The 13,980-nt window shown below is 46.2% G+C and overlaps 1 protein-coding gene across 11 annotated transcripts in view; it reads left to right on the forward strand.

Moving 5' to 3' along the window:
• RYR3 (ryanodine receptor 3) overlaps positions 1-13,980 on the forward strand; it is a 484,412-nt gene that overhangs the window by 303,219 nt on the left and 167,213 nt on the right. For 10 of the 11 annotated variants that reach the window (XM_023620680.2, XM_070239375.1, XM_070239401.1 and 7 more), the window contains 5 exons: positions 426-462; positions 2,047-2,210; positions 5,005-5,170; positions 12,656-12,742; positions 13,153-13,379. In XM_023620680.2, coding sequence (XP_023476448.2) covers positions 426-462; positions 2,047-2,210; positions 5,005-5,170; positions 12,656-12,742; positions 13,153-13,379 — 681 coding nt within the window. The remainder of the gene's footprint in view (positions 1-425; positions 463-2,046; positions 2,211-5,004; positions 5,171-12,655; positions 12,743-13,152; positions 13,380-13,980) is intronic. The other variant, XM_070239386.1, reaches the window with a different exon arrangement.

Below are 13,980 nucleotides of genomic sequence, written 5' to 3' on the forward strand. Positions count from 1 at the left end.
TTAACCACCCGGCCACAGGGCCGGCCCCCCATTATGTCTGTTTTCAATCGTTGTTGTATGTCTGCCTCTCTGGAGCTGTCTTGTCCAGCTTTCCTCTAATTTCACTATCTACCAACCTTTAAACAAGCACTTGAGAGAACAGGATAATGTATTCAGAGTTATCCCTGCCCATTATTACAGCTTCCCCAACCTCTGCCTAGCTGTAATTTACCATCTGGGCTGAGGGACAAGAGTTGGAAGTCGCAGCCCTGGCTGGTGGTAGCAAGTTACAAATGAACGAGTTCCAAGACCAGTTGGAATCACTCATGTATAGGAAATGGTTTCCTAAACTGGCCTTCATCATTAAAGGTAGATCAGTTGCCTGTCAGAATTGTGGAATTGTGTATACAGCTGAATAACTAAAGCATGGATTATCTTCCCCCCAGGAAACAGATGCAAGAAATACTCTCTCATACAACAACAGTAAGTAAATGTTCTCAATTATGGTTTTAATTATTGGATTCTTTGCTGTGCCTGGTAATATGCCCCTTACAGCAAAGATCTGTCTAGAGATCCTCTTTAATTGCCAATTACTCTGTCTTTTAATATCCATCTCGATGCTTCCAGAACACATCTATGGCATTTCTCAAATGGGGGAGAGAAAGACAGTTATTCAGTGCAAAGCAGAAGCTCTATCTGGAGCTCCTAATTGGGCATCATGGTGTACTTGTTGCCCATTTGTTACCAGGGACCCAGCACTGCCTTTCTTATTGAAATGAACATTAGTTGGGGAAGAAGAGGTCTTAATTTAATTCTTTTGTTGGCTCTTTTATGTAAACGTCTATGGATCAACTCTCCCATCTCTCTGAGCAGTGCCAGGGATAATGTTGAAAGCAATCAAATGAGAAGAAGAAGCAGGGAGCCAGTCCAGAAGATGGAAGCTACTTTTGGTCCCTTTTCTATAGCTAGACAGTAGTCAGAAAGCAACACTTCTTAATTTCTTTCTTTCTCTCATCCTTCTTTAACACCTGACAAAAGACATTTCTTTGGAAGACATGCTTGTTACCCCTTCTGTGAAGTTATCCTGCAGTCCTGAGTCCATAGGTTAACTGTCAGGAATAAGGTTCTTGCTGCAGCATGTCACACACCTAGTATGTGCAGGGCACTGCCCCAGGCCCATTGCATCACCTTCCCACCTAATTCCCACAGCAACCCCGGGAGATGGACAGTATTAAGCACTCTGAGGCACAGAGAGGATGAATGACTTGTCCAAGGTCACATGATTAATAGCTGCCAGTGCCAAGTTTCAAGACGCAGTTTGTCTGGCTGACCTTTTTATCTTCCAATCAAGAAAATGTGACAGATTACACGTAAAAGTAACTTCGTTCAGAGTAAATGTACTCAATTTCATTAAAAAAAAAAAAAGATGAAGCAGTCACTTACCTCAGTGCTTTAGCTGTTATTATGACATCGTGATACACTTCACAGATGGTTATGACGCTTGTCAAGAACTGCTGTAATTCTCACCCCTGCCTGTCGCTGAGTCTAATGGTCACACAGAGGGTGCTCGGCCACAGTGTGGGCTTTTTCTTTTACAACATCTTTTTCAAGACTTTCCAAAAAAAATACCTTGGACTTCCCTGTAGAAGTGGAAAGTGCAGCAGGAGTTCTCTGACCCTCGACTGGTCCCTCTCCGAAAGCGAGGACAGTGCTCAGCTCTCCCCAGCAGCCCAAGTCTGCCCTGGTGCCCAGGAGAGGGTTAGGGCTCTGTGCTGACCGTTCTGAGGTGCTGCCACTAATTTCATTAGCAGCATCTTCTGGGCCAAGTGTGGTAGATTAAGTGCCTGGTTCTCCAAGTTCTAAAGCACGACAGAAAAGGGAAAAATAAGGAAGCCAAATTCTGTAGTCAGCCCTTCCTCCCAGTCTAGGATGCCGGGAAAGTCCCCTCTGGAACAGGGTGTACTTTTTAAGAAGAGAGGACCGTGTGGGCCGCTGTGTTATTTCTGCCTGTCAAGCCTGCTCCTCGTGCTGGGGGGCCGCTCACTCCCCTCTGTGATCTCTCCCCAGCAGTGCTACTACACAATCCGCATCTTTGCTGGCCAGGACCCCTCCTGCGTCTGGGTCGGATGGGTGACTCCGGACTATCACTTGTACAGTGAAAAGTTTGACCTGAATAAAAACTGTACGGTGACTGTTACTCTAGGGGATGAAAGAGGCCGGGTCCACGAAAGGTAAGGAGGCTCCCAAGGGGCTCTTCACTCCCTGTCCCCAGCGGTCTTTTTCCCTTCTACCCCCAAACCCAAGAAGAAGGGAAACATCCCAGCATCTATTAAAAAGGGAAGATCAAGCATAGGCTTAAAGTCCTTAGGTAAACCGGGAGTACCATGGTAGAGAAGTGTTGTTAGTGAAAATAGAGCATAATTTCATCACGTATATAAAACGTGACCTAGGGCTGAGAGACACAGATGGGCAATTGGGAGATCTGGGCTCCCTCTCAGACTCTTCTCCGTGATTTCTGGGCAAGCCCCAGTTTCTACAACATCAGAACCAGCACAGAAAAATCCCGGGGTGCTTGAGAGAAGTCAAGTCAGAAGAAATAAAAAGACTTACCACAGCAACTGATCAACTCAGAACTCTTCATCCCAAGAGTTTGCAGTGGCTGCAAGCATGAAGAACATACAAGAGACATAGCACATTCATGAATAATAACCACCAAATAGAAATTAGGGGTCTTTAAAGAAAACATGTTTTAGACACACCCATACGCCCCCCCCACCAGTCCACTGGTACTGCCACCAGAGAAAGAACCCTGGGTCAGCTCTGCCCCAGAGGTGACCCTGGAGACCAGACCTTGTTTCCACCTAGTGAGATTAATAATCTTTCCCATACAGACATGTATAGAGACATAATAAGTTGTTTCTCAAGCTGACGTTCATCCCCACAAAGTCAGGAACATTTTGCAATCAGTGCTCTTCAGATGCTACTGGCTCGTCAAAGACTAGTGGCCAGAGGTCAAGTACAGTTGCTGGGTCATAGGGGACCATCGTGGGCAGGTGATAAAGAGCATGGACTCTGGAAGCAAACTGCTTGGGATTTAAACTGGGTTCCAGTACTTACTAGAGGTGTGACTTTGGACCAGTCGCTTAACCTCCCTGGGCCTGAATTTCCTCATCTATAAAATGAGAATAATAGTTCCAATCTCATAATGTGTTGTGAGGTTTAAATGAGATAGTACATAGAAAAATGCCTAGAACAGTGCCTTTACCCAAGCACTCAATAAATGTTATTATTATTACCGTTACTGAATGTCTGTCCTATGACAAGACCCAGAATAGATGCTATAAGCGACATCTGGCTAGGTAGGAAAGGAGAGTATGCAAAAGCAAGTGATCAATTCTGACTTTGCTCTTCAGCCAAAAAAACAAAAGGCAGACATGACCGTCCCATTTGGGTTTACTTCTCCAGTTTGCTGGCTGTGCCACGCCAGACAGATTACTTGATTTATCTGAGCCTCAGTGACCATATTTATTTCAAAAATTTACTGACACGTTAGCACCTAGAATAAGACCCAGTAGACAGCACGTGTTCAATAATTCATAGTTCTTTGTCTTGCGTAATAAATAAATACAGGATCAATTTTCAGGTGTTTTTAGGCATTTCATATCTGGGCCCTTTAAAATATGACAGGGCGTGGCATTTCACATGCCCATAGCTTCAATACATTATTGATTGAATTCTGTGTAGTCATCAGTGTATTTAGTACTCTAATCACTAAAAGCTGTGGTAACACAGATGCGGTTTAACCTTTATGGAACTCTAGCAATGGCTATAACTCTGTGAAGTGGTAATTTTCACTGGCCCTGCCTGAGGGCATTCACGCTGAAAAACCAGCCCAGTTGGTGCCCCAGAGGTGAACATATGCTTACAAAGGGGATTTACAGTTGTAGGGAAAAGTGATAGACTTCTAAAATTGGAAAAAACCTTGGAGAAATCTAATCAAACCCTTGGCTTTCCAAGGTCAAATCAGATTGACCTTAGGAGGTTTAATGGGGCTGCTCTAGCATCAAGTATAGAGTTGCTCTCTCCTTTAGCTTGAGAAAAATCACTTCATGTTACTTCAAGTGATGGAGTCCCTCAGGTGATGTACACAGGGCTGGGCGTGGGAGGAGGGCAAATCAGCTGTCTCTTGCCCACAGCCATCGTGAGGGGGTCTGGGAATCACCTCTACCAACTCGATACTTCTCCAAAGCCCACCCAGGGTTTGAAATCTTACAATTAAGGATTCAGGCTTTGGAGCCTTAAAGGCTTTTTGGGTATTATAGCTGGCTTTTAAATCCAAATGCCTATAATGGAGTTTGCATTCTGGGGGTTAGGAGACAGCTAGCCGAGAAAGGTACCCAAGTTGGCAGGTAGTGAAGAGTGTGAGTTGGCAGGTAGTGAAGAGTGTGAGGGGCAGAACTCCAGGGGGCTGGGACGGGCAGCACAGTATAGGTCATGAGGTGAGACGGCATCAAAGACAAGCTTTATCTACTTTGTCTGTCTTCCTGGGCCCAGGCCAGCCATCTTAAGGAAGTAGGCCTGAGTTTTCTCATGTCTTATAGCCTTTTGCTCTGACACTGGACTGGGACTCTGAAGGCAGATTTTTGTTCTTGCCCCTTGTACCAAATCCCCATATAAGTCTACCTATGGTGGTCACCCTCTCTGGGCCTCCACTTTCCGTCTCTAAGGTGGGAATACTACCCTCCGCATTATCTGTTTCAGTAGGGGAATTGACGCTGACCTGGGAACAGTTACCTGAACACTGTGCTCTGGAGGGAAGGAGCCTGGTAGATTGCCTCGTCCCTAAACTGAGTGGTTTGTGCCTCAGGAGACTGGGGTGAAGCTGAATGAATCCACTTAAGAAAAAAATTATTGGGGGATGATTAGAAAGCTTCTTTGGAAGCTTTGGGGGCTCTTCATTCCTGAGTCCTGACTGCAAATTGCCCCAGTCCAGATTCTGTGCCTTTTCCTCTCTTTGGCTCCTAGTGTGAAGCGCAGCAATTGCTACATGGTCTGGGGGGGAGACATTGTGGCCACTTCCCAAAGATCAAGTCGGAGCAACGTGGACCTGGAGATTGGCTGCCTCGTGGATCTGGCGATGGGCATGTTGTCTTTCTCGGCCAATGGGAGAGAACTTGGCACCTGCTACCAGGTAGGGGTAGCTTCTGGGGCCAAGACAGGGGCGTCCCAGGCCTGAGTGCCTGAGGCTCTGCTCCTCATTCTTCTCCATGTTCAGCATGTGGAGTTGATGAGCCCATATGGTCCACACGCCATCTAGGAAAACAAATAATAAAGTAACTTCATTTTGTTAAGAGATGGGAAAATATCATTAGTTGGTTCATCAGATATGCTGGTCATCTTTCTAGAAGATAAGATGGCTTTTCCTTGGTGATAAGCTCTAAAAGGTCATTCATTTATTCCGTAAGTATTTCTTGTGCAACTGTTATGTTACCTGTGCTGTGCAAGATGCAAAATTTAAAAGGTGAAGAGAGAAACTCCTCATTTAAGAAACTTACACTCACTTTAAGAAACTTCTATACTCAAAATATAGACCTATAAGAACTGATTAATTTGCCAGGGAGTATCCCCTTTGCAAAAAATTTATTCTCATTTCCTATGGATTCCTTACAGAAGTCTTTTAAAATGCATTTATATAAATAATGTGTTTCCGTATTTCATTGACCGTGAACTCCGATAGAACTACTCAGGATAAACATCAATTATACACATGTAGGCTTACCTGTCATTAACCACAAGAAGACTGATCTCCTTTAAGCAGGATTTTCAGCCTTGATGGCCAGGCAATCTTGGGAAATGCCACATACTATATCCTCCTTTTGAAGTTTTGCAATAAACATCAGTACAGGACAATTTTGAGAAATGCTTCAGAAAGAAACCTGCCTGACCAAGTATTTCTCTTATTATTTAACCAAGAAAGCTTTTTTTTTTTTTTCACTTTAACAATTAGTAACATTCTCTAAGCCTGGAGTTCTAAAGAGCATACCATGGGAAAGGCTAAGGAGTTAAATTTCTGTATTAAATCTTCTTGACACTGCATGGGGAGAATGGAGAGGCTCACGTGTGTGTTCACAGAGAGCGTTATCCAAGTTTGAGGAGGGAAGAGCTTCCACTGAGAGTGATCAGGAAAATGTTCATTACCGAGAAATCCTGATTTTGAAGCAAAAAGGAATTCTTCCAGGTAGAAAAAGAGGAGTATACTAGGTTGAAAGAATGGCACAGAAGCATCATGGAGAGAGAGGATTGTAAGGGATGTTTGAGGAACAATGGACAGAATAGAATGGGGCCTTTATGGTTAGTGGTAACAAATTCATTTGGAGAGGTGGGAGGTATTAACAAGAAATGAGGAGCTCCTGAAGGTTTCTGACCAGGACAATTGCAGTCCATGTTTAAGGAAGCCTAACTAACTGCAGCGCATAAAAAGCATCCTGCTACTATGTAAGTGGATAAAACCCCAGATTCGAGAATCAGCCCCAGGTTACAGCCTCCAGGCTGAAAAGCTCCTTGGCAGTCCTTTGTCTGGCCTGTGGTTGGAGAGCTGGAGTCTGGAGGGGAGAGAGAGAGTAGCCACCCCAAATCTGAAATGTTTGGTGACCAAGAGCAGATGGACCAAACCCTTCCTGCGGGCCAGGGACAGCCTGCTGGCATGGAGGCACTCTTCAGTACCTCCTGCAGTGGGTGACACTTTGTGCACCTCCTTCTCCTCCTGGGAAAAGGTGGAATCATTAACACCACACAGCAGGCTTCGTCCAGCAGCTGAGACCCAACCAGCCGTTCCCAGAAAGAGGCCTTTGCAAAACCAGGCTTGGAAGCAGAGAGTGAAGGTATTATTCTTCTAGTACTTTCTCATGATTCCACCTTCCCCCTAGTCCCCTAAGAAAACGCTTATGTACATTACTGCTGTCTTTCAGAATCCATTAGCTTTTTCCCATTAACTTTTGAAATGAGTTTGACTGAAGGGTCCTCCCCGAGCTTCAGAGAGCTCTAAAGCATCTAATAACTTTTAAGGCTCGTTGGGCTTCGGAGGTCCCTAAATAAATAAATAACCCAGGGCATTCACAGCAGCAGTGACTTGGCTGCCTCAGGGACGAGCCCATGATGTTGAGGAGATGTTACAACAAAGAGCAGAATACTGTGGCCATCTTGGTCCCATCGTTCACTGTAGTTCCTGGGTGACATTGGGCTGGTCTGTTGTCTTCTCTGAGCTGCATGTTGGCACCTGCCTTCTGGATTGCCTTCCTCTACTCCATGCATATAAATCTTGATTACTCTGCTCAGTGGTCCCAGTCCTACCTCCCCACCCAAGGAATGTTGCTGTGCATGGGGAGAATGTCAGGGCTCTGCACAGGGACCTTTGCTAGGCTCGCACCCAGCCAGCCCACTTCTCATTCCAGGCGAGGCAGTAATGTGTCCAGCCGTGCATATGGTCTCCCAGCAGTGGGATAATTGTTATTCTGCAGCTGTAGCCATTTTCATTTTTCAATTATCTCAAGAAGAGCAGGGCAGCAATATTTATACACTGTCTTTCTATTCAGAAAGGACCAGTAACCAAAATAATGAGAGAAGGATTCTCTCAAACCCTGTTTCTAGACCTCCCCATTAAATACTGCTATGCAATTTGAAAACCTTTTTCTCTCCCACTTAATGTAATCATGGGAGAAATGAGAAATAAAATGTGTGTCCAAGAGATACTCCTCGGTCATTGCCACCCCAGCCACACTGCTCTGAGAACAGAGCCAGCTGTAAGATTCAGATTTACGAGAGGGGTTAGCTTTCAATTCAGGCTAGTTTCTATGTCCTGACCTTCACACATGATTAGAAATAGAGTGTCTCTTATTGCAAGGACAAGATAGACCAGCCCATGATAAAGGGCTCCTTAAACACAAAGGGAAGAAAGCGCTTGGTGCTTCACAACACCTTCACATCTGGGCTCGCTGCTTGTTCTGTTAGAATGGAAGCTCCCCGTCCAGAATGTAAGCTTCTTGAGGACAGAGGCCGTCTCTGGTCTCTCGTGTGCACTGCTGTGTCTCGTGCACGTGAACAGTACGTGGCACCTGCTGCGTGCTTGCTAAGTGTTTGCTGTCAAACTGACCAGCTTGGGTGGGAAGCCACTGTTTTTTAGTTGCAACCTAACAAGTTACCACAAAATTAGCAGCTTAAAACAGCATATGTTTATTATTTCACAGTTCTGTAAGGTTGACTGCATTCTCCCCTCAGCTTCTCACAAGGCCGAGATCAAGGTGTTGGCTGGGCTGAGTGGACTCTGCCTGGAGACTCTGGGAGGAATCCACTCCTAGCCCATTCATGTTGTTGGCAGGATCGGGTTGTGGCTGTAGGCTGAGGTTCTGAGGTCCCTGTTTCCTCACCAGCTATGAGCCAGGGCCACTTTCTATTCCCAGAGGTACATCCATTCTTTCTCACGTGTCCCTTTCCATCTTCAGAGTCAACAAGAGCACATCTCGTTCTTCTCATGCTTCATATCCCTCTGAGTTTCCCTTTTGTCCCCAGCAGGAGAAAACACCTACTTTTTTTTTGAGGAAGATTAGCCCTGAGCTAAATTCTGCCACCAATCCTCCTCGTTTTGCTGAGGAAAATTTGTCCTGAGCTAACATCCATGCCCATCTTCTTCTACTTTATACGTGTGATGCCTACCACAGCATGGCTTGATAAGCAATGTATCGGCCCGGGCCCGGGATCTGAACCTGTGAACCCTGGGCTGCCAAAGCGGAGCACATAAACTTAACCACTATGCCACCGGGCCGACCTCAGAAAACACCTTCTTCTTAAGGGCTTGTGCGATTAGATTAGGCCCCTAAGGACAATCTCTCTCTCTCTTAAGATCTATGGTTATTGCCTTACTTACATCTGCAGAATCCTTTTGCCATGTAACATTCAGGATCACAGGAGTAACCCCGGGGTCATGAGGCCATCTAGGATTCTGATCACACCACCACCAGTCACTGTTTTTATCCTCATATGCACCTATCATGAGCCCACAGTTGGATTTTCTTCTTATTTTAGTGATTGAAGAGTGTCGACGAAAATAATCCATAACCAATCTATAAATGAAAATTTGGGTGAGTTTATTCTGAGCTAAAATCTGAGGATTATAACCTGGGAGAGTCTTTCCACAAAGGAACAGAGCACTCCAAAGAAGTGGGGGTATACAGGGTGGTTATATACCCTCAAAGAGGGTGTTTCACATATGATTGAAATGTCCCTTTTACAATAGTCACGAGGCTGCTCTGTAGGCACAGCGATTGATAGAAACAGCAGACAGGTCTGCTGTCTGGGTGAACCCCTCAGGGTGGCAGGTCTGTTGCCTCAAGCTGGGCGATCGCAGATGAGCACTGCAATCAGTTCCCAGCCTAAGGAAAGATGCTTAATCTTTAAGGAGATGCCAACGTGGGGAGGGGGAGGGAAGTTGCACCTTTATCTCAAAATGTCTAAGCAGATATACAATGCATGCTCAATGGCCACAGTCAGGCCCTTTGGGAAAAAACAAAGTCAGGCCAAATTAGGTTTATACCAAATGGCTTCCTAATATACTCCAATGTATCCTATTGCTTGCCATTTCAATTTGTCAAGAGAAATTTCCATGGTTCATTTTGTTGGGAGTATCCTCCGCACAGTGGTTATAAACCTAGCCCAGGGCATCCTTAGTGCTTTCAAAACACCTCTTCTCTCAGGGGGGTTTGAGGAGGGCCCTGGTGGCATCTAGAGGGAGGTTTATGAAGGTTGCAGGGACCAGTTCTGAGGGACCTAAACACGTGCCACCGTCTTCAGCCTGTAGCTCCCTGTACTGTGTGATTTAATTCAGCATAAGTAACCTATGGATGAATGCATTTCTCTCTCCCCATGAGCACAGACTCATGGGCCTCTTGCTGGTCCAGGTGAAGTTTTCTCAGCCACCAGAGCTCTGCTTTCTTCAGGTTGTGATGACTTGAGGATCGTGCATTGTTCTAAGTGTCACATATTGGGTATTTGAGAAATCTGGGGCCTGCCCAAGGGTGACTCTTACCTTATGGCCAAAGTCACTACAGCATCAGATCAGAATTTCCTATTTGTGTCCCCACCACTGTAAACCCAGAGTCAGCACAAAGCAGGCATATGGCAGGCACTAAATAATTACTTGTTGAATATCCTTAACAAGCTTATTTCATACACAGCCAGGATGTTCTAGCAATCCTGTCCCCATATTTTGATTTTACAGGCATTTATCCCTTCATATCACCCATGGGTGCCTGAAGCATTGGGTACCATAAAGCAAATATTTGTGCCTGAAATATGAGCCACTGCAGTGTACTAGAAGACCATGTGCTGGGCACAAGTCTGGGGTTTAACCAGTCTGGTCCATTTCATCATGAGCAAATGGTAGCACTGGACTTCAGTGCAATCTTTTAGGTCACTTTTACAGCCCCCCAAAAGTGTTTTTTTGTAAAACTTATGTCTAACTTGAGGAAGTTCATTATTTAAGGGATGCTTGTAACAAACACCCTGACAAAAAGAAAACTCACTATATTAATTTTCTATTGCTGCATAACAAATTACCACAAATTCAGTGACTTACAACAGCATACGTTGGGGCTGGCTCAGTGACATAGTGGTTAAGTTCATGTACTCTGCTTTGGCGGCCTTGGGTTCTCCGGTTCAGATTCTGGCACAGGCCTACACACTGCTCATCAAGCCATGCTGTGGTGGCATCCCACATACAAAATAGAGGAAGACTGGCACACATGTTAGCTCAGGGCCAATCTTCCTCACCAAAAAAACAAAAACAGAACAGCATACATTTATTGCCTCACAGTTTCCATAGGTCAGGAGTTAGGGCACAGCTTAGCTGTGTCCTCTGCTCAGGATCTCACAAGGCTGCAATCCAGGTGTCAGCCAGTGCCATTTTTTTCTGGAGCTCAGAGTCCTTTTCCAGGCTCTCATGGTTGTTGGCAGAATTCAGTTTCTTGCATGTGTAGAACTGAAGCTCCATTTCCTGCCGGCTGCAGCCAGGGCCGGCCACTCTCAGTCCCATGAGACCCCCTGGAATTCCTTATAATGTAGCCCTCTCACAACAGGGCAGTTGACTGCTCCAAGCCCAGCTGGAGAATCTTTCTAATCTGCTGAGATGGAGTCTTATGTAATGTACCCTAATCAAGGGAGTGACAGTCCTTTCACTTTGCCGTGTTCTGTTTGCTAGAAACAAGACACAGGTTCTAGGGAATTATAGGGATTATACAAGGCGTGACTCACTGGGGGACACCTCAGGGTATGTCACCACCGCCTACCACCCGCTAATTTGATGCTCAGGAGAGTTGCAAGAATTTCCTAATGTCTGAATTTTCTTAGAGGCAAAGGACTTCAGTTGGTGGAATTAAAGTTCCATTTCTCCTCCCATGATCCTCTGAGTCTGATCAAAACCCTGACATCAAAGTGAGCAAGGACTAAGTGGAGCCCCTGATGTCATAAATAAATCAATCTACGCACCTCATGGAAGTGACAGCTAAGAGACAGTCACAGAATCCCGCGCCATTCAGTGTGAGAAGCAGAATCGTAAAGAGTGAGACGGAGGTGGAGAGAAATCAACAGGAACCAAGTGAAAGGAGAGATTTTGAGTGAGGAGACAGGCTCTGGAGGCAGACTCGTCATGTTATTCCAGGGAAGCACCTCACAGCCTCTGCCCGTAAAGCAGCAGTTCTCAACTAGGAGCACTTGTCCCTTTGCAAGACATTTGGCAATCTCAGAAGACATTTTTGGTTGTCATGACTGTGGTGGGGGTGGGGAGTAGTACTGGTATCTACCTAGTAGAGGCCAGAGATGCCGCTAAATACCCTACAGTGCACAAGACCCCCTCCAGAACAAAGAGGTGCCCAGCCCAAACTGTCAGTAGTACCGAAGTTGAGAGGCCCTGCTCTGAGTCCCCCTGGGCTTGCCTGACCCATGTCCATTTGCCTTCGGAACTAATTCTGAAATCACTGCACTGCCCCCAATTGTCACCTCCTGTGGGCAGGAGTGATGAATGATAGTGCAACCCACGTGCACTGTGAAGAGCCAGCACATCACATTGTTCCGTGACCAAGAGCAGGCTTTGCCTTTGGTGGCAAGTTAGTTGCTCTCCACCTGTGACCGTGTCCTGAGCACTGGAGAAAGCTGCTGGCTGGAGTTACCTGAGAGAGAAAATGAAAAGACGTGAGGTGGTTCAGCCCCAAGTAGAGCGAGTGAAGAGTGATTAAGGTGGGGAGCAGTGACAGTGTCTACCATAGGCACCAGGTCTCTGAGAATTTCTGAGCAGTGGAGAACCACCCACCAGCTACCTGTCCTCTTTCAGTGGAGGTTAGAATGAAGGTGTTGATTAAAACTCTCAGTGAGGGACTATCCCAGGGACATAGTGGTTAAGTTCACACACTCTGCTTTGGCGGCCAGGGGTTGGTGGGTTTGGCTCCAGGGCGTGGACCTGCACACCCTTCATCATGCCATGCTGTGGCGGCATCCCACATACCAAATAGAGGAAGGTTGGCACAGATGTTAGCTCAGAGCCAGTCTTCCTCACCAAAAGAAACACTGAATGACTTAGCCCCCTATGATTTTGTGATTCTGGGCAAACATCTCGATTTGCTTTGGTTTCCAGGTGGAGCCCAATACCAAAGTGTTCCCAGCCGTCTTCCTGCAGCCCACAAGCACTGCTTTATTTCAGTTTGAACTTGGGAAGCTGAAGGTATTTATCTGTCCCCTCTTCTAATGGCTGTGACAAGAGAAGGCAGCAGTGACCAGGGGGGGAAAATCCCACGCCTCAGAAAATGAGAATCTTTCACTTCTCGCTTTTCATATAGCGCCCCCCCCCCAAGACTCTACACTTGCCTGTGAAATCTATATGACAGAATGTAGATTTTTTCCCTTTCTCCCACTTCTATTGGGTGCTGAAAGAATTAATTAGTGATCATTTATCCCACTAGGCAAGGTCTTAATTAAGGCTAATAAAGCCCTTAGAGGTCCCTGGATGCATTTGTCTCTCTTTAATTTCTACTAACCACATTGGTTGTCATGACCCAGGTGCATTCTCCAGCAACCGAGAATCTCCGTATTGCACGTGTGTTTCCTCTCTAATGCCTTTCCGCCCTGCCCCAGAATGCAATGCCCCTGTCAGCGGCCATATTTAAGAGTGAAGAGAAGAACCCAGTCCCACAGTGCCCACCTCGCCTGGACATCCAGACCATCCAGCCCGTGCTCTGGAGCCGCATGCCCAACAGCTTCCTGAAGGTGGAGACAGAGCGGGTGAGCGAGCGCCATGGCTGGGTGGTGCAGTGCCTGGAGCCCCTGCAGATGATGGCGCTCCACATCCCTGAGGAGAACAGGTAGTGAAGGGGCCCAAAGACGGAGGGGCGGGCCTGGGAGGCGGGTGAGGCAGGACCCAGCAAGCCCAGGAGGAAAGGAGGAGCATCCTTATTGGCCAAGGGCCCTTCTCAGTCCCAAGATGACTATTGATTTCCTCCAAGCCTCTGTTTCTCTTCTTTCCCTTCCCTGCTTTCGTATTCACTCAGAAACAGTGGGATATTCACTACAATGTGCCTGCCACAGGGCCTTTGCTATAGCTCTGAGTGCCTGCACTCAGGAACGTTTCTAAGCCTTCAGTTAAAAACTCTAGTGTGACCCTAAAATACATGTATTGATGACAAGAAGGCGAAGAATGAAGTATGCCTAGCTTGATTGGAAAACTGAGAATCAGGCTCCTGGTCTCCTCTTGTTAAGAAATACTCTTGGCTATGGCCTAGGTTCAATTCCAGTGCTATCACTTTCTGGCTGTGTGGCCTGGGGTAAGTTATTCATGGACTCCAGGCCTCAGTTTCCTCATCAGTACAGTAAAATAATTTCCCACCCAGATGATTACTGGGAGAAAAAAATGAGATTGTTTAGGTAAAAGCTAGTCCAGTTTCTATATGTGGTAAGAATTAAATA

Source organism: Equus caballus, chromosome 1 (assembly GCF_041296265.1).
Source record: "Equus caballus isolate H_3958 breed thoroughbred chromosome 1, TB-T2T, whole genome shotgun sequence".
Classification (NCBI taxonomy): Eukaryota; Metazoa; Chordata; class Mammalia; order Perissodactyla; family Equidae; genus Equus; species Equus caballus.